Source organism: Mesocricetus auratus, unplaced genomic scaffold (assembly GCF_017639785.1).
Source record: "Mesocricetus auratus isolate SY011 unplaced genomic scaffold, BCM_Maur_2.0 Super-Scaffold_100013, whole genome shotgun sequence".
Taxonomy (NCBI): Eukaryota; Metazoa; Chordata; class Mammalia; order Rodentia; family Cricetidae; genus Mesocricetus; species Mesocricetus auratus.
Genome location: NW_024429196.1, coordinates 17,107,125 through 17,133,087, shown reverse-complemented (window position 1 = coordinate 17,133,087; position 25,963 = coordinate 17,107,125). Strand labels below are relative to the sequence as shown.

General features: G+C 36.6%; 1 protein-coding gene across 1 annotated transcript in view; it reads left to right on the top strand.

Moving 5' to 3' along the window:
* The window catches only part of Plxdc2 (plexin domain containing 2), a 388,489-nt gene that overhangs the window by 301,574 nt on the left and 60,952 nt on the right, over nt 1-25,963 (top strand). The window contains exons 8-9 of the mRNA XM_040755447.1: nt 3,348-3,443; nt 3,671-3,752. Coding sequence (XP_040611381.1) covers nt 3,348-3,443; nt 3,671-3,752 — 178 coding nt within the window. The remainder of the gene's footprint in view (nt 1-3,347; nt 3,444-3,670; nt 3,753-25,963) is intronic.

Here is a 25,963-nt window from a genome sequence, read left to right as displayed (position 1 = left end):
TGGCCTGAAGTTTAATAATGTGGCATTAGATTTAATGACATTTCAAAAGTGGATTACATAATCTTCCTCTAATTCTTGGGAGCACGGGGGTGTGCTTCTCTGGGGCCTGGAGAGCCATGTTAGTCACAGGACTGTGAGGACTGCACTCTGACCTACTCTCACAGGCTTCATTCTAATTCCCAGATGATTCCGAAAAGGGAGTCACGAAATGAAGCATGGTTGAGCATCAGGAGGCTGAGCGAGGAAATAAGCAGGGAGAGAGTAGGTTTTGTTCCCCAAAAGTTTGATTTCCTTTGCACACACTGAAATGTGACCCTTAGGCTTGAGCAGGGTCCTGAAACTGGAGAAGTTGAGAGGGAATGAGAAAGAAGTACAGAGGCTTAGATGGACACACCGTCTGGTCAGCCAAATGTATTCTGCTATATTCATCCTTTAACTGATGTTTCATGGAATCACGACAGAATTAGAAGGAAAAAGGTCTGTAGCTAACACATTAAAATGATTTTCTGTATGCTTTCTTTTGTGACTCTCACTAGCAAAGTCTGTCACTACATCTGTGTGGGAAGCTTGTAGCTACTGTAATAGGTTCTTGTTTTTCCTTAACTTTTTGTTTACTTTCCCGGAGTCTTCATGCTGAGAGTGAGTCTTGTGATGTGCATGACCTACTGTTTACTTTAAAGAGTACTGGGTAGGTGGGACTGAGAGCTGGGATCAATTTGGATTAGAAAACAAATGAGATATAATCTTTTGGAACCAGTCGTTAAGCATGGGAAACACAAATAAGAAAAGGATTGCAAAACATATGTTTGACCATTCAATGGACTAAGCTATCTAGTAAATGTAAGGATGGGGCAATGAAGGAAATTACCATTATATTCTCTTGTGAACATTTGCTTTTAAGGCAGGCAAGCAGAGAAACAGAATCCAATTAATTCACTGAGGGTAGATGTGGAGAGAGAGAAGATTCTTAGAGGCTCTGTATGATCACACTGACTCTACTGAAAGGGTTTGTATTAGCTCAGGACCCCCAAGGCCAAATTCTCAGCTTAAAGGAAATTTATTTGCCCCAGAGGGACAGAGGACATAGACTAAGAGACAAACACAGGGGATAGAGGATAAAGGAGAGGTGGAAGAGGTATTTGTCTCCAGAGACACAGACATGACACATAGGAAAATGGCAGTTTATTAAGGAAAAAGGGGAAATCCTGTGTCAGAATGAGGTGATTAACTTTAATCAGGCATATTAATTAGATGAACTAGAGGGGACTTTTCATTGCTGGATTTCAATATTTTGATAGCTGAACCTTGGTAATCAGTCTCAGGAGGAGGAAGTGGCCAAAAAAGGGAATAGTCCTTGGTGGCTAGTTTTAGGAATATAATATAATGTTTTTTTAAAAGGCAGAGAGAATGGAGAGAAGGACAAGACCTGCCAGAGCCATGCCTGCCATGCTTTTTCTGGCCGAAGTCCCTTCACTTACCCTGATGGTGATCAAACTTCCTCAAACCAACAGTTCAACATTTACACATTGCATCATTGCATCAGAATATCATAATCATGGGACTCTATTTTTTCAGGTGTTATCCTGTGAAGGTTTATTTTACTTTATTTTCTGATTTGTAACAGTCCTTAACTGATAATTAATCTTAAGTTTTCTAAAAGTGATAGGAAAATAATTGAAGTAATAAACATTTATTTTTAACATCACTGTGGCTTATTCTCTTGAAGACAAATGAGCTAAATACATTTCTAAAATCATATGAAAGTGTCTAGGCTTGGCAGGGCCAACCAGTGAGTAAATTCCTAATGACTTGTTTTTAACAGAGTTGTCCCTGAATTATGACAGAAGCAACAATTTGGAAGCTCTCATTTATTGGCAGGTCACCAGACAAAATGATTCCCATTAATTTTAGTCTTGTTAAATTAATCTCCTCTTAATAGCTGGGGAAGTAGGCAGGCAACAGAGTCTGTAGAGAAAAATAGAAAATGGTTTCTCCCTCCCCCAACTCCATACATCCTATTAATAACTATCTTCCAAGGCTTCCCAGTCATTGCCACTACCTGAGGTTTTCAAAGTATGATATGACATGAACAATGTGCTGATATGATGTAAACAGTGTGCTGATATGACGTGAACAATGTGCTGATATGACGTGAGCAGTGTGCTGATAAGACATGAAAAATGGGCTGATATGACGTGAACAATGTGCTGATATGATAAGAACAATGTGCTGATATGACGTGAGCAATGTGCTGATATGACGTGAGCAGTGTGCTGATATGATGTGAGCAATGTGCTGATATGACGTGAGCAGTGTGCTGATATGACGTGAGCAGTGTGCTGATATGACGTGAGCAGTGTGCTGATAAGACATGAAAAATGGGCTGATATGACGTGAACAATGTGCCGATATGACGTGAGCAATGTGCTGATATGATGTGAGCAGTGTGCTGATATGATGTGAGCAGTGTGCTGATATGACGTGAACAATGTGCTGATAAATAGACATTAGCTAAAATGATGAGCACTTTCCCAACTCTGCTAAAAAGACCTGAGAACCTTCATCCTAATAATTCTATAATAAGCCCTTATTCTTTTTATATCTAGGACTAAATTGTGTAAAACACAAGGGGAAGAAATATATTAGGAACTTATTCAACTTAGATGGAGGAAAAATAATGAGCAATCATTAGCTTTTCTTCAAAAGTTAAAGACTGAAGAAGATGCAGTGACTCCTTATCCCAAGGAAACATCTCAAGAAATCATTTTTTTTCTGATGACAGAGAAAGTTTATCCTTCCCCATTTGTTAGTGATTGAAAAGAACATGTATGTTTCTTTCAATTATACAGAAAACAAATTAGATTAGTAAATTTAATCATTGTTTCCCAGTCTCATTAATATGAGGAGCTTTCCACTGAGTGACATAATGAACACAAAATTATATACTTTCCCATCTAAGACAGGTTCAAGGTTAAGACCATTCAGTGAAGAGACTGTTAGTTAAAATTTTAAATCCCTATATCATGTACATATATATCCAAAAATGTTTTTTATCATTGATGTGGAAAGTACAGATTGAGATTTAAGATATTTCCCTGAGTTAGCAGGCCTCCAACTAACGGCAACACACCCACAACCTCAGAGACTTCCTTGGTAGATTTCCACATTTTGAAGGATGTGATACATGAAATCCCAATGACAAGTTGACTCAGTTTCCCTCATGTTAAAGCTGAAGAGCCTTTTTCAGGAATGGATGATTATTTAATAATTCTCTATTATCAAAATGCTCTTGTGTGAGAGTGGAGAGATGTTCAAAGCTGATTTTCTTTCATTTGTTATTTTTATAGATGTTCGAAGAAGAACAATCTATGAATATCACCGAGTAGAACTACAAATGTCAAAAATTACCAACATTTCAGCTGTGGAGATGACCCCACTCCCCAGTAAGTTAAGATAGTGAAGTGGGAAAAATATCATATTTGAGAATCTGAACTGTTAAGTTGGCTTATAATTATTGTGTTCAGTATGCAATTGTAACTGTGTTTGTCAAGCATAAGTATCTTGACCCTGAGTGTGTACAGGGATGGGTGGTGCTATTTTGTTTGGATTAGTCTCTATCCCCTCCACACTGTCAATTAGTCTTGATGAGTTATTCTCTCTTGTTTCTTAGCATGTCTCCAGTTCAATAGCTGTGGTCCTTGTGTATCCTCTCAGATTGGCTTCAACTGCAGTTGGTGTAGTAAACTTCAAAGGTAAAAGGATAATTTATAAACATGGTATTTTTTATTTTTGAAAAGACTTGTTACCTGTGCCCACTGAAATATAAGTTTTGTCAAGAGAGTAGATCATGTATGCATTGAATATATCAGTGTGGACATACATGTGCGTTTGTTTGTGTGTGTGTGTGTGTGTGTGTGTGTATGTGTCTGTTCATATATGTCATATACAAACATGTAACATATAGGCATAGTTACAAACTGCAAAACCAATCTGCTCAGAGAAGGATATTTCAAAATAATCCTTTATTGAATACTTAAAATGACAAGAACCTCCATTCTTAGTTTATGAGGCCATTTGTAATTTTCTATGAGCCTTAAAATACATCCAGTACAGGTGCTGAAACTGTGAATGAATATTTTCAGCACTTATTCTACAGAAAACATGTCATGAGCTGTGTGTTCCACAGAAGGAATGTTATTTCAGTACTCACATGCACGTTCTTTAAAAAGTTCCTTTCCAGTAGCTAAAGGTCATTACTCAAGGTTACTGATGCAGGCTGAAGTTGACCTTCCCTAGAATGTGCTTTAGCTTTGTCCTCTAATTAACTTAGAAACTTTAGATGCATACTTTACTGGTGTCAAAAATATTTACTGGCTGTATTTGGTGGTAAAGATTGTTAAATCTAAGGAGTTTGATATAAATTTTACGGTGTGAGATACATATGACACTGGAGAGCAGATTGCTCCATGGAAATGATGGATGGACACACTTCCACCAAAACCTCATATTAATTAGTGACACTGGGCTGACTCAAGAAGGAATCAGATCATTTCTTAGGTTTCTCGAGAAGAAAAGAATGAATAGAATGGATTTCTATTATAAAAAGGGATAAATTATATTGGTTTACACAATGTAGGTCTAGGTAGTTCTGCTGTGGCTATCTAAATGCTGAAAGGGGTGAGTCCAATTGTTGTTATGCCACAAAGCAGAATGTCCCAGTAGTTCCAATGTGGTTCTGAAGGCCTGGAAATTTTCTAGAAAGCAGCTGATCTTTATTTATGATGGAAGGCCAAGGAAGCTTGGGTTTGATGGGGTCAGAAGAAGTAACAATGGGATGTATACCTCACCACAAAACTCAAAGGCAAGCAGGCAAGCATCTAGAGAAGGGTCATCACCCCTCTGTTCCTGGAGAAACCCTTTCTCACCAGCCCAGAGGCACATATGTTAGCTCCAGGTCCAACCAAATCAGCAATCAAGAGTGCCCATCACAGGAAGCATAGCTGTAAAAGATATAATACAGAAGACTCTTAAGCAGTCACTCTGTCAGTGACTGTCATTTGTTGAACTATTGAGCACATCATGTGTGTCCTAGATGCAGTGATGAACATGGCCAGAATCTCGGCACCTAGGTGAAGTTACAGCCTCCAGCATTCAGAGACTATGAAAAGGCATTTTCTCTATCCAGGTGGTGTCCTCAGTGGCTTCCGACCTTAGAGGACAGACGCTGTCCCCTCATCTCCCTACTGCAGCATTGTTGCCACGCTAAAGGCATGCTAAGGGACATGTTAAATGCTGTTGAAGGAACAAAGGCTGAATGCAAAATTTTTCATGGCACTCTTAGGAAATATTTTTAACTGGCTAACTTTGGAGTAACCATTGCAATATTGCAGCTACAACAATGTTGTTTAGGAGAACCTTAGTTTTGTTCTCAACTGAACATGCTGTGCCAGCCATTTCCTTTGAGAAATGAATTTCAAGTAATGAAAAAGCAAGCAGGCAGTTAGCATTTTTCATAGCAGATTTTAAGTGACTTGTGTATTCAGCATGGGTAGAATCGCTGCAAATCAAGGATCGCTGGCTATACATATATTTTGCTAAGATTTTGTAAAGATTACATGCATATTAGAAGTTATTGAAAACTGTTTAGATTCTGACCTCTGAAATGAAAAATGTCCAAAGTAACTGAGTGATAGACACTGATCAGTCATCTTCATACTATTTCAAGATCAAGTTTATTGACTACCATACTGAGCCATTACAATTAGAATAAGGCTTGTAGATCTTTCTTCAATTTTTCATATTTTTTCAGGTGTATTAAAAGGCCATGTATAACATTTCCTAGGAATGCCTCGATATTGTATTATATTATCTAATTGATAAATTATGATTAGTTCCTGGGTGAATAAATCATGTGTAGGTTTTTCTGGGACTAAAGTATATTCCAAGATAAGAGACTATCCAGTGCTAAAGGAAGAAGGTCTGATAAAAACCAGCACAAGTTGATGGCCCATATCAGTGTACCATAGGTTTGTTTGTTTGATTGATTGATTGACTGATTGATTGGCTTGTTATTTGAAATAGGGTCTTACTCTGTAACTCAAAGTAGCCTTGGATATTCCATCCTCCTGCCTCAGATTCCAACATACTATGATAACAGGCATATACATTTTGGGAGGATATTTAGAATTGCTGTCTGAAACAATAATTAAATGAATCAATGAAGGTTTTGCAGACTCATCTAGAAACATACTTAAGGTTAACCAGTTTTTAACGATTCAGAAATACATGTTCTGACTTTGAAAAACAGCAACACTTCCTTCAAAGCACACCCATATGTTGAAATCTGATTCTACTTTTAGCATTTCTGTTTTATTGAGGGATTTCTCAGCCAGGTAGCATGCGACAGAATTTATAGACATTATATAGTAAGAGTACATTTGCCACAGTGTGTAAGCCAGGGTCCTTGGGCTAAGCACTTCCTGAATTTGAGTCTATGTGCCTTCCAGCTTTGGGTCTTGCTATCTCACCTGATCTACTTTGTATGTCACAGGTGAGTGCATAAAGCAAGCTAATTTCAAACTGCTGTGCCAATGGTGCTGCAAGAAAATTAGATGATTTTTCAAAATGGCATAACCAAAACATAGAGAAGCACAATATTCCAAGACTACTGTGTGTTAGTGACAACACAGTCAATGTAAAATGCAATCCAGAGGATTCATCGCTCACAAGCATATGTTTTTACATGTTACTGTCTCATGTTCTGTTGAATATGGAACACAGGGTTAAAATAGCAGATTCTGTTTCAATTTTTTAGCAACCCAGTTATAGTCATTGCAAAATTTGTCTCATTAATTGGTTTAACTATGGCTCATTGCACTTTTGTTTGAGTTAATTTCACCACAAAATTTATTAATTTCTCCTTAGGCCTGTGAAGTTTCAAACTTTGCTTTGTTGTCCAGCATTATTTTCCCAAACAATAGTGCTTTTATAAAAAAATTACATAATAAGAGACATGTTATATTAAGTAGCACAAATATCCCCTTAATTTTTAACTCCACATTTCTTTCTTGCATATGATCTTTTATTCTGAACTGATAATCAGCTGTTAGTAATTACTCAGCTCTCACATTGGGCTTGCTCAGAATAAAAGATAATTTTAACTGGTTTGTTTATTTTCATTAATTCTGATTTTGGCGGAGCATAAACCAAGACAGAATGCGTGCCACGACTGGCCCAGGATCTAAGATTATTTGTGTTACAGGCACACATAAGGAAACCCAGGATTGAAAGCACTTAATGAAAATACTTAGCTCATGGTTTTCTAGTAGGCTTGTGTTTATTTAGTCTTTGTGAACTGACAGAATTTGTATTAATCATTTTTTAAAAATAAATAGTTGAATTCTCTTTTTCATCCTTGCCTCAGTGTGCCCTCCCTCCTGTCCTATGCCCTCCTCACTTCCCTCCCCTTCCCATTCCACTCCTCCTCTTTTTCTATTCAGAAGGGGGCAGGCCTTCTATAGGTATCAAGTTGTAATAAGACTAAGCAACACCTCCCCTTGTATTAAGGCTGGGTAAGGCATTTCAGTATAAGGAATAAGTTACCAAGAGCCAGACAAGGGACAGCCCCTACTCCCATTTATAGAAATCTTAAAGTTACACAACTGTCACATATATGTAGAGAGGCTAGTTAGGTCCCATGCAGGCTTCTTCCCTGTTAGTTCACAGTCTGTGAGCTTCCCTGAGCCACACGCTTTTCAGCAGGATTCGTTGAGGTTGGCATAATGATTGGCTGTGGGTGTCTGCATCTGTTTCCATCAGTTACTGGATAAAGGCTCTGTAATGACAAATTGCTGTAGTCACCAATCTGATCACAGGAGATAGCCAGTTCAGACTACTTGTCCACTTTGCTAGGAATCCTAGCTTGGATCATCCTTGTAGATACCTGGGAGTTTCCCTTGCATCAGGTTTCTACCTGACCCCAAAATCTGCCCCCGTCATCTCTTTCATTTCTCTCCATCTATCCACCACCAACCAAATACCTCAAGTTCACATGCCTGCCAACCCCCAATCCACCCAGGAGATCTCTTCTATTTCACTTTCGCAGGGAGATTCCCCCATTGGGATCGCATTATGTAGCCTCTTTGGGTCTGTGAATTATAACATTGTTATCTTTTACTTTATAGCTAACATCCACTATGAGTGAGGACATACCATGTTTGTATTTCTGTGTTTGGGTTACCTCACTCAGTATTACATTTCTAGTTCCATTCATATGCCTCCAAATTTCCGGATAGCATTATTTTTTAACAATATAAGTATTCAATTGTATAAACACACCACATTTTCTTTATCTGTTCTTCAGTTGAGGGGCAGCTACATGATTTCTATGTTCTGTCTAATACAAATAAAGCTTCTATGAACATAGTTGATCAAGTGTGCTTGTGGCGTGGTTGAGCATCCTTTGAGTATATGCCCATGAGCAGTATATCGGGGTCCTGAAGTAGATTTATTCCTAATTTTCTGCGAAACCACCATATGGATTTTCAAAGTGTCTGTATAAGTTTGCACTTCCACAAGCAATGGAGGAGTTTTCACCTTGTTCCACATCCTCTCCAGCAAAATCTGTTATATGTGTTTGATCTTAGCTCTTATGACAGGTATAAGATGGAATCTCAGAGAAATTCTGATGGCTAAAGATATTGAAAATCTCTTTAAGTGTTTCTCTGCCACTTGATATTCTTCTGATAAGAATTCTGTTTATCCCACAATGAGAGATGCTCTCTCAGCCTGGACTCTTGGGGGAGGGCCTAGCCCTGCCCTGGATGAAATGACAGACTATGGACACCCACTATGGAGGGTCTCACCCTCCCTGGGGAAAGGAGTATGAGGGGCTTGGGGGCAGGGCATGGGAGGAGGAGAGGGAGAAGGAGCTGGGATTGACATGTGAAGCAACCTTGTTTCTAATTTAGTTTAAAAATAAAAAATACTTAAAAAAGAATTCTGGTTAGGTTAGTACCCCATTTTAATTGGATTTTTTGATATCCAAATTTTAAGCCCTTTATTAAATTTTGGAGATCAGTCCTATGTCAAATTAGTCATATTAATTTTAGCATATATCATCATTCATTCAAGAATAGAGTCTCTGCTGAAGTTACTACTCAAGACCATGCACGGAGTTGGACAGAGGGAGAGGGAAGAAGAGAGGGAGGGGAAGTTGCTTCAGTTGATTAATAGAACTTGCATTTCTGGTGTGGGGAGAGAGTCTTCGAGCTAATAAATGTAGTGTGAATAGAATTAGTATTATCGAAAGCTACAGTAAGAGAAATAAACATTTTATTTTTACATAATTGTTAGCAGATGAATAGAACATTGTAAGAAAAGTTTTATTGAATTAATTTTCATTTGATTTTTATAATCGACCATATAAAATGGTGTTTTTATTATCATCTTCTTATACATATAGATCACCACACTTTCCTCAAATTTATACCCAATACTCAATTTTAACCCCTTACTGTTTCCTGATCCCTTTCCTCCCCAAATATTTCCTTTCATGTCATATAAGTGTTCATATATGTGTAGACAGAGTTGCTTTTCTTCCTGGTCCTGCCACCCTTAGTTCCAAATAAATACACTAAGGCTTATATTATAAACTGTTTGGCCGATTGGCTAGCTCTCTCTTAATTATTAACCCATTTCTATTAATCTATTTATCTCCACTTTGACTTGGCTTACCTGTAATGCCCAGCCCACTTGCTACTCTCTCCTCACCACCCGGGAAGCCCTGCCTATACTTCCTGCCTAGCTACTGCAGCATTTATTCATCAACCAATGAATAAATATAAGTATAAACATATACTCACAGCATACAGAAGAACATTCCCCATCATATATGTATGTATCAACATTAATGTTTTATATGTATATTATTCATATATGTTATAGATTTCAAAACTACATTCTTTATTAGAGCAAACATGATACTTGCTTTTTTATTCTTTCTCTGCAACCCTCTACTGGTTCCCTCCTTGAACTTTCAAGGAGACATTGGCCTGATCAGCCATCCTCATTGAAAATGAACTTTTAATTAAAATATATTGTGACTATTAAAATATTTCTTTATTTAACAGCATGCCAGTTACTTCATTATGCCAGGTACTGATTAAGCACTGAGAAATTACAGTCAAGTATTGATCAAAGCAACAGCTCTTGTAGAGCTTGGAGTGTAGTTCAGTAAACTAGAAAGTAAATGAATTAATAATTACATGTGTCTCAGATAGTGAGACGTGCTCTGCTGAACTTGAATAGGGTGGTAGTTGCTGTGACTAGCTGGGCACAAAGGACTTCTAGAAGAAAGTAATAATGTACCTGCACTTTGACAGGAGACAGCTGCAGCAATGTAACAGCCAAGAATACTTCAGAGAGAATGTCCTTGCAAGGGCTGATTGTTGAGGAAATGAAGCACAAAGAATGGCAGCATTGTCCGCTGGGTATGGGGAGAAAGTGATCGCAGGATGTCAGAGACAGGGTTTGATGTAGTGGTAGTCTTTTAAACCTTAAGGAAGAGGAGAAGAGCGGTTTTATTTTGTTTTATAACTATAATTCTGGAATCTTGAAGAAAATACTTTCTTGGTTGTTTGTTGAGTGAGTTACAATGAAAAGGAAGAGACAGAGCATGCATACCTTCTGAGAGGATTTCCAGCAACAATGTCTGCCAATGATGCATGTCTAGTGCAAGGGTGCAGCATTACCGTGTATTATGTTTTTATTTTGGATTCATGAACTCTTGCTGCCTGGGATTGAGGGCAAGAGGAAGCATTGAAGAATAATTCAGCTAATATAAGCCTCTTTCTGGAGCATAGCCACAGCTTGCTTGTTGTAGTGTCTCCCACAGTATCCAGCATGATTTAAACACACATGAGTATCATTAGAGTGAATTGTGAAGACAATTGAACCTGGAAAATTCCAATTTTCTTAGACTCTTAATACTTCCTTTTAATTAGTACTGGCCCTGACTTTTGTCATCCCAATTGCCATGGAAGGAGCTATCCTCTTGTATGCCGTAAGATACCAACATTCACAATTAGTATGACATACGATTACTTAATATAGTAATCTGTTTTTGTGTCTTACTTCTCCACTTTGCATTTGCTTTCAAATGAAAAGAAGTATCAGTATTGAAAAGACTCAGGGAAAAAATTATATTCTATACCTCCATCCATTGAAATAACAAACCAAATAAAATACATCTATAAATTATACAGACCTGCATAATAGTGATACAACATATTTATTTAAGAAATGATCTAGGGGTTGGTGGTGCAAACATTTAATCCCAGCAATTGGGAGGCAAAGGCAGGCAGATCTCTGTGAGTTCAAGGCCAGTCTGGTCTACAAGGCTATACAGAGAAAACTTCCTGTCTCAAAAAATCAAACCAAAAGAAAAAAATTAAAAAAATAAATGAATGACGGTGGAAAAATATCTCTCCTAGAAGCTTCTCTACATTTTTGATCTTGCATAACATGCAGAAAATGCCATAATAAAATCCATTGTCTTGTATATTATATGCTTATATAAAAACATAATTATTATAACCTTCCGTTTATAAGCATCTAACTGCAAGGACACCTAATTTCTGATGGAAGATTTTAAACTGTTTTATAATCTGTGGTCTGATACGCTGATATTTTTTCAAGTTGAAATGACCTCTATTTCCTCACTGGAGGGACTGAATTACTATTTTTCATAGCTCAAAACTTAGTGATTTTTGATATATTAACTGAGTATGTCTGGTTAAAGATATGAAATACGACTATTTATAGCTTTAAAGGTTTTCATGGTGATAGGAGTGATGTGTTTGCTGAAATATCAGGTGCAGCAAGGCATTAAAGAAACACCAGTCACAGTACGCATCGTAACCTTTGCTTAGCCAACACGGTCAGGAAAGGAGAAGGCTGATGTCATTTTTTATTGAAGGCATCAGAGAAACATGAGGTTTAATAGTCAACAACACTGTGTAAGCTGTTCATATGTCTAGAACAGACCACAGTAGACAGGGTACAGGCTGAAAATGTAATGTGTTCTCTATTAAGTGCATTGTTTTTTCTAGTATATGAGGAAATACTTGTCTATCTAGCCAAATGTCAGAAGCCCAGAATTAAGGGAGCATTTCAGAGTTCTTCAAAAGAGTGAAAAATACCTGTATCCCTGATGATTGGGGAAATGTAATGTGTTAAAGAAGTTATACTGTCTGTCAGGATGGGTGAATAGCACACCGACAATTAACAATTAATAGTGGACTGAGCAATAAATCTTTTTGATCTCCAGCCAAAAATTTAAAATTAATGTGTCACCAAGATATGTTTGATTCCAATATGCTTTAAATCAAAGTGACCCCAATTTCAGTCATTATGAATTGGATGTAAGGAATAGGAATATATATAGGAGGCTGTCAAAATGCATGCGTGCTGCTCAGTAAGGTGATCATATCGCGCGGTCCAGGGTGCAGCCTAGGGATTTAGCTTTGTAATAAACACCTTTAGGTATCCTCAGACGGTATGAGAAAAACATGGTGGAAATGCTTGTTTCATTTATTTGCTCTAAGACTCTTGAAGCCTTTTCAAACTTTATTATTGATATTAGAATATAATTACATTTCTCCCTCCCTTAATGTCTGTGCTGAAGTTATGCGAAACAGTGATTCCTAATTTGAAAGAGAGATCTAGTACAGAAACAACTTATGTAAATAAAAATATCTGCTTCTAGCCAGGTGATTGGTAGTTTTAATTGGAAACTTCACACAACCCACAATCACCAGTCTATGTGACTGATTTTCCAGATCAGATCTGTGTGGGATTGTCTTGATTGTCTTCATTGATATGGGAAAACCCAGGACACTGCAGAAGACATTTCCTAGGCAAAAGAAAGAAATACAGGAAGGAAGAAAGAAAGGAAGGGAGGGAGGGAGGGAGGGAGGGAGGGAGGGAGGAAGGAAGGAAGGAAGGAAGGAAGGAAGGAAGGAAGGAAGGAAGAAAAGCATGTGTTTGTATATACCCAGCATATATTTTGCATTATGGTTTCTGTCTCCTCTTGCTGCTGCTGGTCTGTTAGAACCGGGGAAGGGTATAATACAGAAAAGAAGCAATTTCCTTTCTTCTAGGTTCTAGATAAGTAGATGCTTGAGCAAAATCTGATGATGATCAAGTGTCACCTGAAAATCGCAAGGCAGTCTCTTAAATGGTGTTTGATTTTCTAATCGACAAACACTGCATTTGTTCTAGGCGTGAGCAGCATTTAACTAACCACAGAGAAAATATGTAGTGCTATTTAGCATCATGTGTGTTTGCAACAGGTTTTTGAATACTGTTCAATGATTTGAAAGTTTTATTTATGTTTACCAATCATGGCAGCTACATTCCATGTGTTTATAATTGAGATGACTATATTTCAAATTCAGTCTAACAAACAGATGAAGAAATTCTTCAAATGGGACATTTTAATGTTAAATTTAATTCTAATCTGTTACTTTATAGGCATTAATAAGATAATGAGTTCCCCTGAAATAATTAAAAGTTAATTGCCTAAGAATGAAATTATGTGTGCTCAGTTTTGTAGAAAAGTAGGTACCAAATTATTATGGAAATAAGAATGTAATCCTTAAAGAACAATGAAGCAAACATTTTTAAAAGAAAATTTCATAGTTGTCATCTGTTAAAACAGCAAAACAGCAGACACAAGTATTGAATACGTAGGAACCTTAGGTGACAATATTCTCTTGAAAAGGGTAATATGATGCTTAACAAAAACAGTAGCATGAATCGTTCATAGTGTGTTTGTTTTGCTGGGAATCTCATATTAAAATGTAGAAAGACATTCAAAACACACAAATGATACTTAAGTCAGCACTTCAACATTTATATAAAATATAAGAACTGTTATTAAACCATTTTCTGATTTTTTTAACATTTCATTAAAATGTATCCTCTGGCAAAACTAAAATATGGCAATTTCATAATCCTTGAAAGGAGCATTATCCACATTTCATTTCTGTTGTTGTGATGGCAAAAACAGAGGGGAGTACAGGCTTGCTCCATCTTACAATTGCAGTTTCTGGACCATCATTGGAAGCCACAGCAGCTGGAGCTTGAGACGGCTGGTGATGTCACATTCCTAGTGAAGAGCAGAGACAGACAAATGCATGCACGAGTGTCATTGTTTTCCTTTCCTTTTGAGGATCCAAACCAGGGAGTTTAATTAAATTTAGTAATTCATCAGCACTTGTACTGACCCCACTGTTTCTGGGTAGTTCTGGTAGTTCTAGAAATGTCTAGGCATCAGTTTATAGGTATATCTTCATAAGATTTCTTAAAACCCTAGTCTCCATTTTAGGTGAAACATGAAGTTTAGTGGTTGAATAAAGATTAGCGCTTTTGTGTTCCCTCTCTAGAGTTTTATAGAAATGATTGGGAGACTCTGGAGATTCATAAGACTCATATTTTCCCCTCTTTCCTAGAAAGCTACTTTTCCTTTTATTGCCCTAGCTCTGGATTTCTCTTTTCTGTGACAATTCATAGTCAAGGGAGAACTTTTTATTCTCTCCATGAATCATATCCTTGACTGTAACAATTTCTGAAGATTAGTTCTCTTAAAAGTCCACAGGTTTGTATTCCTAATGTAATGCCTTGTGATCCCCCAGAGAAGACCTCAGTACTGACCTGTGGCCTGATCAGAATTAATCTATCTGTCTTCTGCACTCTAGTGTTAGGTTTTCTTCTGCTGCTGTTATTCCTGCTAAGCTACAGAGAGGACAGGGAGGTTCAAGGGTGGGAATGCCGTATACATAGAAAAATTTAAAGCAATTATAATGTGTACTTTTTGCTCTATGTGCATTCTGAATCATGCACCTCCTGAAGCCTTTCCTCCACTAATGTCTACCAGTTTGTGTTTATGGGTGTTTCTATCCTGACCAGTTCTTCAGCCAATTAGTCCCAAACAAACACACAGAAGCTTGTACTAATTACAAACTGCTTGGCCTATAGATCGGTCTTCTTATTGGCTAGCTCTGTCTTAATTTCTAACCCATTTCTATTAATCTGTGTATCTCTATGTGGTCTTGACTTACCTATGATTCTCAGGCCTCTTACTTCCTCTGTAGCTACATGGTGTCTCACTCTCTACCTTCCTCTTCCCCAAATTATGTTAGTTTGGCAACCCTGCCTATACTTCCTGCCTGGCTACTTACCCATCATGGTTTTATTAAACCAATGTGAGTGACAAATCTTTACAATGAACAAAACATTATCCCACATCAAGTTGATTGTTCCATTTAGTTTTCACAATTATGTGAAAAAGTGTTAGGGTCCTTGTTTGAGAAATTAAGAAAATGAGAATTAAGGAATTAGAACCTGTGTCACAAAACAGTAATTGATAGATCAAGGGTTTTAAAAAATAAATATAAGGTGCACATTTGGGGAGGTGAAAAACAAATAAAAGACAAGCAAAATAAAAGTTAGGGTTAAAATTTTAACACATATGACAATCCCAATTATGTGCATAGACTATACATGCAATCCCAAACAGAGAACTAAGTCCCCTCCTAACCTCTGGAAAGGTGCTATTACCCTAATGACACTTATCACCATCCAAAACATTTAGGGGTGCTCAGTCCTTGTAAAGAAATTTGAAAATACACAGAGTTGTTGCTTCAACTGTAGTTGGCATTGTATTCATGCAGAATGCAGGATTTATAAGATAAGAAGTGTTGTAATGAAAAATCATTATCACAGATGAAGATAGTAAAGATAGTAAGGTCATAGTATTCTCTTGGGGTAAAGAAACAAGATTTGGAAATAATTTAAAATCTATGGTGCAGAAAAAGTCTATGGAAACTTCATTTTGTAGGAAAGAATTATGCCTATTATACTTTACTATGTTTCATTTTCTCTACATTTATCAGCATGTGGGACACCTTTTTACCTGGTATAAACTATATGTTATCCTGTCAAATACCATTCTCACTGACCTCTGTTGTCTAGGTTTGCTGTGTTTGGTGCCACTAAGAATTTAGACAGCACTAAATGTTTCAACACATTTACCTTCCATGTGGGAGAGACTACATGGCCCACACATCTAAACGAATTCCTTTCTAACATTTTATGAAGGACAGTTTGCAAATAAATGAAGGACATTTAATCAGTGTCTTGGTTAATAAGTAAAATGTCTCATAACACCAAATTTGGCAACTAATATCGAGTCTGGTGATATCATAAATAAAGCATGACACTGAGGAAAATGTGGTCTTCAGGGGATATGGGAAGGGTAGGGAAGAGAAAGTAACAGAATATGTGTGACATAAGTGAAAAGGGGTACCTATTTAGTAGAAAGAGGGGTCTAGAAGAGTTCAGAAGAGAGAATAAAAAAATCATGTAATGCCATAAAGGAATTCATTATATGTATGTTAGTATGCTAACTTCAAACAGTATTAAAAATAAAGCTGAAGAATAATTGCCCAGCTATGAATATTTATGTTAATGCAATGTGACACTGACTATTCTTTAAAAATCTTCCTCTTTTTGCTGTCTTTAATAAGACATAGAACATTGGTAAACCTGAGATACATAGAAACTTGAATAGAATTAGCATTTAATAATTTGATACTTTACATGTTCATCAAAACTGATGTAGAATGAAGTTAGGAAATATGGAATATCACACTTTTCTATTGTAATGTGTAGTTATCCTGCTTTCCCCTTGGGTCCTGCCGAGCTGTCTGAGCCCCCAAATAACACACAATACACTATATTAATTATGAAGCTGTTGGCCGTTTACATGGTTTCTTATCAGCTAGCTCTGATTTGATTATTAACCCATAATTACTAATTTTATAAGAACTTATATTTTGAGGACTAACTCCTGAGCACCCATTGCTTCCGGAAGATCACATGGCAAGAGCTCTCCTCACTACAATTCCCAGAATCCTCCTAGACTCCTAGTTCCACCTATCTTGTTTCCCTATTGGCTAACAGTGCTTTATTCAAACCAATTAGACACATATTTACAGAATGACTTCTCCCAACATTCTATGACCAAAATTATTCCTTAAAACAGAAGGAATTCACTAGTGCATTGTGAGTCATCTATCTGCTAAGAATCTGGGTGATGTGAATTGTTGGAAACATTCTATGCCTTTTAAATGTGTTCACAAATGGATAATGAAGAGATCAGAACAAAATTTCCAAAATAAAAGCAGATTTTTCTATATTCTACAATCACTGCTGAAATTATACATCAAGGGTCTTGGGAAACAACTCAGGGTAAAATGTGTGCTGTGTTACTAAGGACCAGACAGCAGATCCCAGACCTAAGTAAAACCTGGTGAGTGTGGCAATGTGCCTAAAAATCTAGGATCTGGACTACAGAGACTCTCTAGAGTGAGTTCCCTAGTTGTCAAAACTTGAACTCTGGAGTCAGCAAGAGATTGTGCCTCAGAAAATAAAGTGGAGAGTGACCAAACAGGTCAACATCATCTTCAGACCTCCATAGGCACTTACACATAGGTAAGCTATCACACAGAAAAACATGCATACACACACCAATGCATACCATACATACATATATATGCAAAACACAAATAAAGAAAAATTATCCATCTTTACTTTGCAGCAAAGGATCAAACTCAAGACCTTGTATATGCTGAACAAGCATTCTACCACTGAGAGAGACCCCAAACACCCACGATTGTACTTTCTAAACATTGAAAGTATAACTTAAAATTCAAGAGATTAATTGAATTTCACATATGTACCTGTGGGTACAGATACATATGCAAAGTAATATCTGATATTCATATGTACCTAAGTGTATAATTCAAATTTCTTAGACATGAAACTTCTTAATAAGGAAATAAACTTGGTAACATTGCATCGATTTACATTAAGTCTTAGAAAATTTATTCCATAAAATTTATTTATACTTGTAATGACATCTCTTTAAAACTTAAATGCCAAAATTAAACTGGCCATTTTATTGTCAATGTGAGTGGGGGAACAAATTCCTTTGATCCAGATAAGTTAGTGATATTGAAAAATGAATATTTTCATGTTGAAAGATTAGTATAACTGAGTATTGAGTATAAAATATACATATGAAAAGAAACTTAACAGAAATATTAGAAAAGTTATCTCATCTCTATAATCTCTTAATGCATATAAAATTTAAATTCTAAGTGTCTTTCCAGAAATATTTCAATATTGTTTGTTATAACTATTGTTATTATTAGTGTGGTGTGTGAGTGTCTGTGTGTGTGTGTGATATGAGTAGACATTGCAGGATAACTTTCAGGAGTCTATTTGCTCCAAACACCCTGGTTTCAGAGATCAAACTCAGGTCCTCAGACTTTAGCAACAAGTGCATTTGCCATAAGTTACCTCACCAACACAAGTTTGTATTTTCTAAATGATTATGATTTACATAGCTATGATTATCTAGCATTACAAACAGCAAGAGTAAGAATCCACTGCTTTCTCTTATCCCCTCACTGTTGCCATATATAAAATGAGCTCATACTGCTTATCTGAAAGATTTAATGACACTATAAAATATAATGATAAGGAACTGGTATTAATTAATGAGCAAAAGAATCAATGACATGGTTTTCCAACTTATTCTTCTTAAGTAGGAGAAACACTTTGAAAGTAGGTTTCCAGACACATAGCAGACAAAACTAAACTCTCTTGAGCACAGCCTAATGGAGGCTCACAGCCAAATCTTCTTGCTTTAGCTCCCAACTACTGAAGTCCTTGAGAAAATATAACCTGAACTCTCACAGTGGCTGAAAGTCAGTGATATATTCATTGTTTCCTAGTAAAAATCCTCCCAACACTACACAGTCCTTTCTGAAGATCATCTCTGGGGATTCAAGCCACTGAGGATTCCCAGTGCTAAGTCTCTTCTAGTAATGGACGTGTCAGGAGAGGACAATGATACCTGCTTTCTGACGGGGAAATAAGGGTGTTTCCTATTAAACCCAAATAGTTCTTTCCCTCATTGTTTATAGCTCAACATGGGATTCAAGTGCAGGCTAGAGTTCTGCGAATCGGGACATACAGACAGTATTCATTTTTCTGCCAATTTCATCATCCCAAGAGAAATTCTGAGACTTTACTTACAGTAAACTAATAAATTAGGATGCTTTTTTTCCTTTGAGGGGACCATCATTGTGAAGGGATCTTGCAGTGATTGCTTGAGTCCAGCTTTGTTCTAGACGGGCTGAGGGAGAGTTGATTCACCACACATTGTTAGTGTTCCTGAGGAATGCAGACAGTCCAAGAACAGAAAACTGGTGTTGAAGCTAAGAATTGCTGAGTCAAAATTTATAGACAAGGATACTGTTTTATCAGGCACAGCAAACTTACACTTCCCAGTTTTACATTCCTTTTTCAGAACCATCTACATGGCGAAGCTCTTTTCTCTTCACACTCATGCAAGGAGATGCACAGCTTACAGTGGGGCATTTGGATTAAAGTCAGGAATTTTAAAGAAGAAATGTCAGAAATAGAATCCTGAAGCTTCCAGTAGACTGTTCTTCAGTGTCTGCCTCAGTAGACCTCAGCCAAGGGGCTCAGACCTGTCTCCTTTCTTAAACTCTTGGCCTTTCTCTGTGTACCACAAAAATAACAAAGTTAGATTCTACCAAAGAAATGTTTGATACCAGAAGAATTTATTCACACAAAAGTGAGTTTTCTTCTCTCAGTTCTGTCACTCTGGCTTTACTGAGGAAGGGAGCTGGAGTCTTAGATCTTGTGCTGCCTTGGTGGATTTTCCTTTATGGGTTGTATTACATCATTTTTAATAGACACTTTTAAAGGAAGAAGGTATTAAATAACATAGTTATTGTAAACCTACTATGAAAAGTGCTAATCCAGTTCTTCACCTACATTCTCATTTATTCTTCATAATAGCCAAGCCAAGATAATTTTATAGTCTCCATTTTCACAAAACTGCATCTGCAAAAACAGAGCCAAAAACTGATCCCAGATTGGCATGGTATTAATTTAAAGATATTTTATTTTACGTGCTTGAGTGTCTTGCATGCATGACTATATACCATGTGCATGCAGTATCTGTGTAGGCCAGAGAAGGGGATTGGATCCCCCATGGGTTCTAGAAACCAAACCAAGGCATCTTGTGAGAGCAATACATGCTCTTGACCATTGAGCCACTCATCCAGGCCCTTGTGTATGCAATTTTAAAACTCCAACTCTTTCCATTAAGTAGTGTAGTCCTGAGGTTTTGCAATAGACAAATAAGAATAACTGAAGAATATTGATGGTGAGAATTCTATAATGGACAACTGTTGATTAGAGTTCAAGTCAGGATTCTAACATACACTCAATAAATGAATTTATATATTTATTTTTATATCAGCCGGGCATTGGTGGCGCTCACCTTTAATCCCAGCACTTGGGAGGCAGATCTCTGGTGGATCTCTGTGATTTCAAGGCCAGCCTGGTTTACAGAGCATTTTCTTCTTTAAACGAATTTATAAATTTATTTTTATATCTGACCACAGTTTCCCCTCCCTCTTGTCCTCCAAGTTCCTTGTTCCTACACCCCTCTGTTCCCATGCCCCCTCCCAAACACTCCTCTATTTCTGTTTATGAAAGGACATGTTTCTCGTGAGCATCTACAAAACATAGCATATCAAGTTGCAGTAGACTAAGCACCTCCCCATGTATTGAGGCTTGGCATGGTAACCCAGTATGAAGAGTAGAGTCCCATGAGCCAGTAAGAGAATCAGAGACAGGTCCTGTTCCCACTGTTATGAGTCTCACAAGAGGACTGACCTACACAACTGCAACATGTATTGAGAGCATCTAGGTGAGTCCCATGCAGGCTCCTTTGTTGTCAGTTCAGTCTCTGTGAGCCACTGTGAACCTAGGTTAGTTGACAGAATGCTTTTTCTAATAGAATACTTTCTACTACTCTTCATTTCTTCAGCTTATCCTAGCATGCCACTGCCAAGTCAGATTCTATAAGTTGTGCATTTATTTAAGTAGAAAAATAGAAGTATTCCTTAAAGAAATAGTTCATGAATTTTTTAATCATTTGCCCTCTAAAGCTACAAAAGTGGTAGGTATGATACAATAATAAATATATTCTTTTCTAAAGTAAAAGTATGTATTATTTAGGAAGGGGAAAGAATTCAGTCAAGAAAGTGTTCTTTGGCAAGTGTGAGGACCTGAGTTTAATCCCCCAAAGTCACATGAAAGTACCACTCATGGTGGCATACACTTGTAATTCTGGCACCAGGATGGAAGCCAAGTCTACTTGACAAACTCCAGGCTAGTGAGAGCCCCTGTCTCAAAAAACACAGTAGACAGCTCCAGAGAACAATCTCCAAGGTTGTCCTCTGGCCTCTACTCTCATGGGCACACACATACCTGCACATCTAGATATACATACACATGCAAATATTAGGTAACAGTTAATTTATGTATATATAGCTAAAGAAATGAAATAAGACTTTTAAATGACATAAAAAATCCTCAATGAACACATTTTCAGCTTCTGATTATCATTTATCCATGAAAAGCTAAAATAGTTCCCTCCAAATTGAAAATATTTCATAAATAAAAATTCAAATTGCTAAAACACATTTCTAGACAGACTCTTATACTTAAAAAACCATATTTTTCACCAAAGAAATATTTTCTTTCCAGTATTAGAACAATCAGCTTGATTTTAAATGCTAATTGCTCCTTGTAAACTGAAATTTTATGTTCATACTTCTAATTTAAAATATCTCATTATATAATTAATATCCTTTCCTCCAGCTGTGTCCTGTGACATTGAATAGAAACTGGAGTAGAGAGAAGGATGTTCTATGAACAAGGGACATTTGTTCCTGGGAGAGCAACTTGCATGCTCTCATAGGAGGTGAAAGTAGCGTGTGGTGGTACCTCAGAGCAGAAGGCAAGCAACCTTCTACAGGCAAGTGCTCAGAAGGGAGTTTTCAGAAGGAAATGGAAGATGTCAATGAAAAATTGTTGTTAGGGGTGTTTTAAAGTTTGAAGCCTAATCTAAGTTCCAACAAATACCTTCCTGGAAATCCTGGAACTGGTTATTTCTGGAGATAACTGTATTGACACGTGCTCTATGCCTTAAATGTTTGGTTTCATTTAGTGATAGATAATTAGTTCTTGGGTTTCCAAACTAGGAATACATGCAGATTTTATTTCATTAGCATAATGGCACATACTTCATATCCTACTTAAAAGCACACCCTCTACTTCTGCACATTTAACCCTCATGGCTGCTTACATTTTTTCCTGACCATATGCTTTGTATATATTTGTACAAGAGTATACATGTGACATATGGGTGGGTGTTGCTACAAGTGTATGCATATGCAAATGGAAGGCAGAGTCTTCTTTTGAAGCAGGGTCTTGAAATGGCCTCAAATGTTGCCAAAGCCTAGACGAACTTGCCAGTGATGTCAAGAATTCCACTTGTCTGCATTTCTGGTGTCACCATAACTAGAATTTCATGTACAGGCTCCAACACCCAGCATTTCACATGGGTTCTGGTAATTGAATTCAAGCCATAATGATTGTAAGTCAAGTGCTTTACTGGCTGAACTGATTTCTCATTTCTAGATTTAACTTAGTGTTTGCTAAACCATTCCTTCTCTGCATCATAATAGGTAAAATATTTTGTCTCTGAGGAGGATTTGTCTTAACTGTTTAATGATTATTCTTTAATCTGGTGGTTTTTGTTTGTTTGTTTGAACCATCAAGCTGATAATTGATGTATTTTACTTTGTAGTCTTATAAAAGATGACCATAGGACATTAAACAACTAATGATGCTGAGTGTTCCAAATACTGACTTTCTTAGGTTCTCCTTAGCTTTACAAATTAGTACCAATTCAGTATCAATCTACATAGATTGGCTGCCATGAGGGGATGTTTGGTCTTGTTTTTGAATATCAAATTCAACTTCTCTCATATTGTATTGCATTAGCTATTGGTTCCACAAAGATAGCTCATTTATTTATTGGTATAGGATTTTTCATACATCAATGGTTAAAATTCAAATCCAGCTAAATCCTTAAAATTAAAACATAGACAAATAATAAATTTACCATATGACTACACTAATTTAACAAATCAGTGAATGTGACAGCCATGGTGGCTCATGACTGCCATTGCAGCACTAGGCCAAGGTAGAATTGTTACAAGTTTAAGATCAGCTTGGGATACAGAAACAAAACTCTGTCTCCAAAGGAGAAAAGAGAGGATTTATTTAAATAAATATATAGCACTGGTACTGAAAATCATTTGCTATATTGAAAGTTGGGGAAAAATATGCAGGGAAAACATTTTACTTCATGATAAGTAAAAAATATTTCCCAGTTGAGGTAGAATATTAATTAAATGTACCAACAAATATTATTTCTCAACATGAAATATACTGTTGGAGCCCCAGTAAAATTTCCATTAAAACAGGGAATAAAGCAATACTTTGGACCCCAATATTATGTGACATTTCTAGTTAATGCATGGTGGAAAGCCCATAAACAAGAGATAGGATTATTAGAAAGAGAAACAAGCTGTAATTTGTAAATAAAAACACATTTATAAAGCAATTACACAAATCAATACCTATCAGTATCAGAATAAACCACTGAGACAATGCAACACTAAAACCTAAATAACAGCAACAATAGATAAAATAGTCTCTGTCAAATTAAATAATGTGTAGAATCTACATAAAGGAAATACTGAAACTTTGATGAGGTGCTTAGACTAGACCTTGAATACACTCTAATGTCTGGAAAGTTGGAATGTATTAAGACCTCAATTATTTCCACATCAATTCTGTCAAATGCACAAGGAGGCTATTATTTGGAACATCAGAGTGTGATTATAAAAATCATAGTGAAAAAATGAGACTGTTCAAGAAAATAAGATCAGTATTCGAAAATATAAACACTAGGCATGCTCTGTGTCTGACCTTAGGCATCTGCCTTACCAAATTTAAAGCAACATATACTTTTTAAATGCAGGTCTTATAAACTGTTACATACCACAGTAAATTCAAAAGGAGTATAGAGCAAAAAACTATGTCAAAGAAAATTTGAGATATCCAGTATAGAAAATTATAGATTTCTCTATGAAATTCACCACTTGTATTAAACAGCAAAATATAGACAGGTGAAATATGTAAGAGTTTGAAAGTCTTGGTTTATATCAATACAAAAAATGATTGCTAAAATTGGGAAAATAATAGATGAGTATGTAATCATATAGCATTTTATCTAGATGCAAAGAGATACAGTATGCATCATGTTAACATGTATCCAATAGATCAGTATTTATCCCGGGTATACAAATGGACTTGGGGTGCCCATCCAACAATGAGAGATGCACTCTCACCGTGGACTCTCAGGGGAGGGTCTAGGCCCTGCCCTGGATGAAATGACAGACTATGGACACCCCCATGGAGGGCTTCACCCTCCCTGGGGAAATGAGGGGTTATTGGAGGGGCTGGTGGGAGGGCGTGGGAGGAGGGGAGGGAAAGGGAGAGGGACATGGAATTGACATGTGAAGCAACCTTGTTTCTAATTTAAATTTAAAAATAAAAAAGTAAAAAAACATGTATCCATAGTGAGTTGGAATATAAATCAGTTGAGTACTTGCATGTAGCTAGATCAGCTCCCAAAACTATAAAAACAAATAGAAAAAAATAAAAAATAGATACAATGACATAGATATTTTCATCTGTACTTGGAATAATTTTCTGAAGTCATAGAATGGGGTTTATTATGTTATTAACTATTATTTCTTAAGGGATAGTTATAGGCATGAAACCATGTCTAAACTGTTACATGTGGAAATATGAGGTTATATATTGAGATAACAATTATATTACTACATAGATATAAGTAAATATGCTTCAAAGACTGAGTAAAAGGTTAACTATATTAGCATTGAGACATACTTATTGTTATATTTTTTACAAATTTAGTTTTTAATTTTGGTTTTTGTTTTGTTTGATAGGATCTCAGTATGTGTACTTCTAGCTGACCTGGAACTTTCTTTTTTAATCAATTTTTATCTAAATTAAGAAACAAACTTATTTTACATACCAATCCTAGTTCCTTCTCTCTCCTGTCCTCCCATTCTCTCCACCAATCTCCCATTCCATCCCCATCCACTGGAACTTGCCATGTAGACTAGGCTAGCACTGAATCAGAAGGAAGTTTGTGGGTCTACCTCTGAATGTTGAGTCTAAAAGCATGTTCCACTACACACACACACATACACACACACACACACACACACACACACTTTCTCTAAATTTTTAATAAAATGGCTAGTCAAAAAGAGTTATGGAATGTTTATGAAGGAATGAATATCATTCACATTTTAAAGTATTTATTGGACAGTGTTCTTAAACTGAGGATCTCATTTGGGGGTGGTTAGAGAATATGACTTCAACTACTCAGTAGACTCAGTAGACTGCAACCAACACATTAAAAAAAAGAATTAGAATGAAATAGAAAATATATCTGTGTTTCACGTAGACCTATGGAATTAAAATACAGCAGAAAAATGCAAACATAATTAGCTTCATTAAATACACAGAAACTTGATTTTAAATGTATTTCTCATGTGATATTTAAACAAGAGAAACTCTTTTGTGTTGGACATTTTTAAAATTTTGTATTTATTAAAAGTTTTTTTTCATTTTACATATAAACCACAGCTCCCCCCTCTTCCCCTCCTCCTGCACCTCCCTTACATTTTCCCCACTCAACCTCCATCCACTCCTTAGTAAGGGTAAGGCCTCCCATGGGGAGTCAGCAAAGTCTGAGGCAGGACCAAGCATCTCTCCATGTATCAAGGCTGAAATGAGATACCCCTCCATAGATAATGGGCTCCAAAAAGTCAGTTCGTGC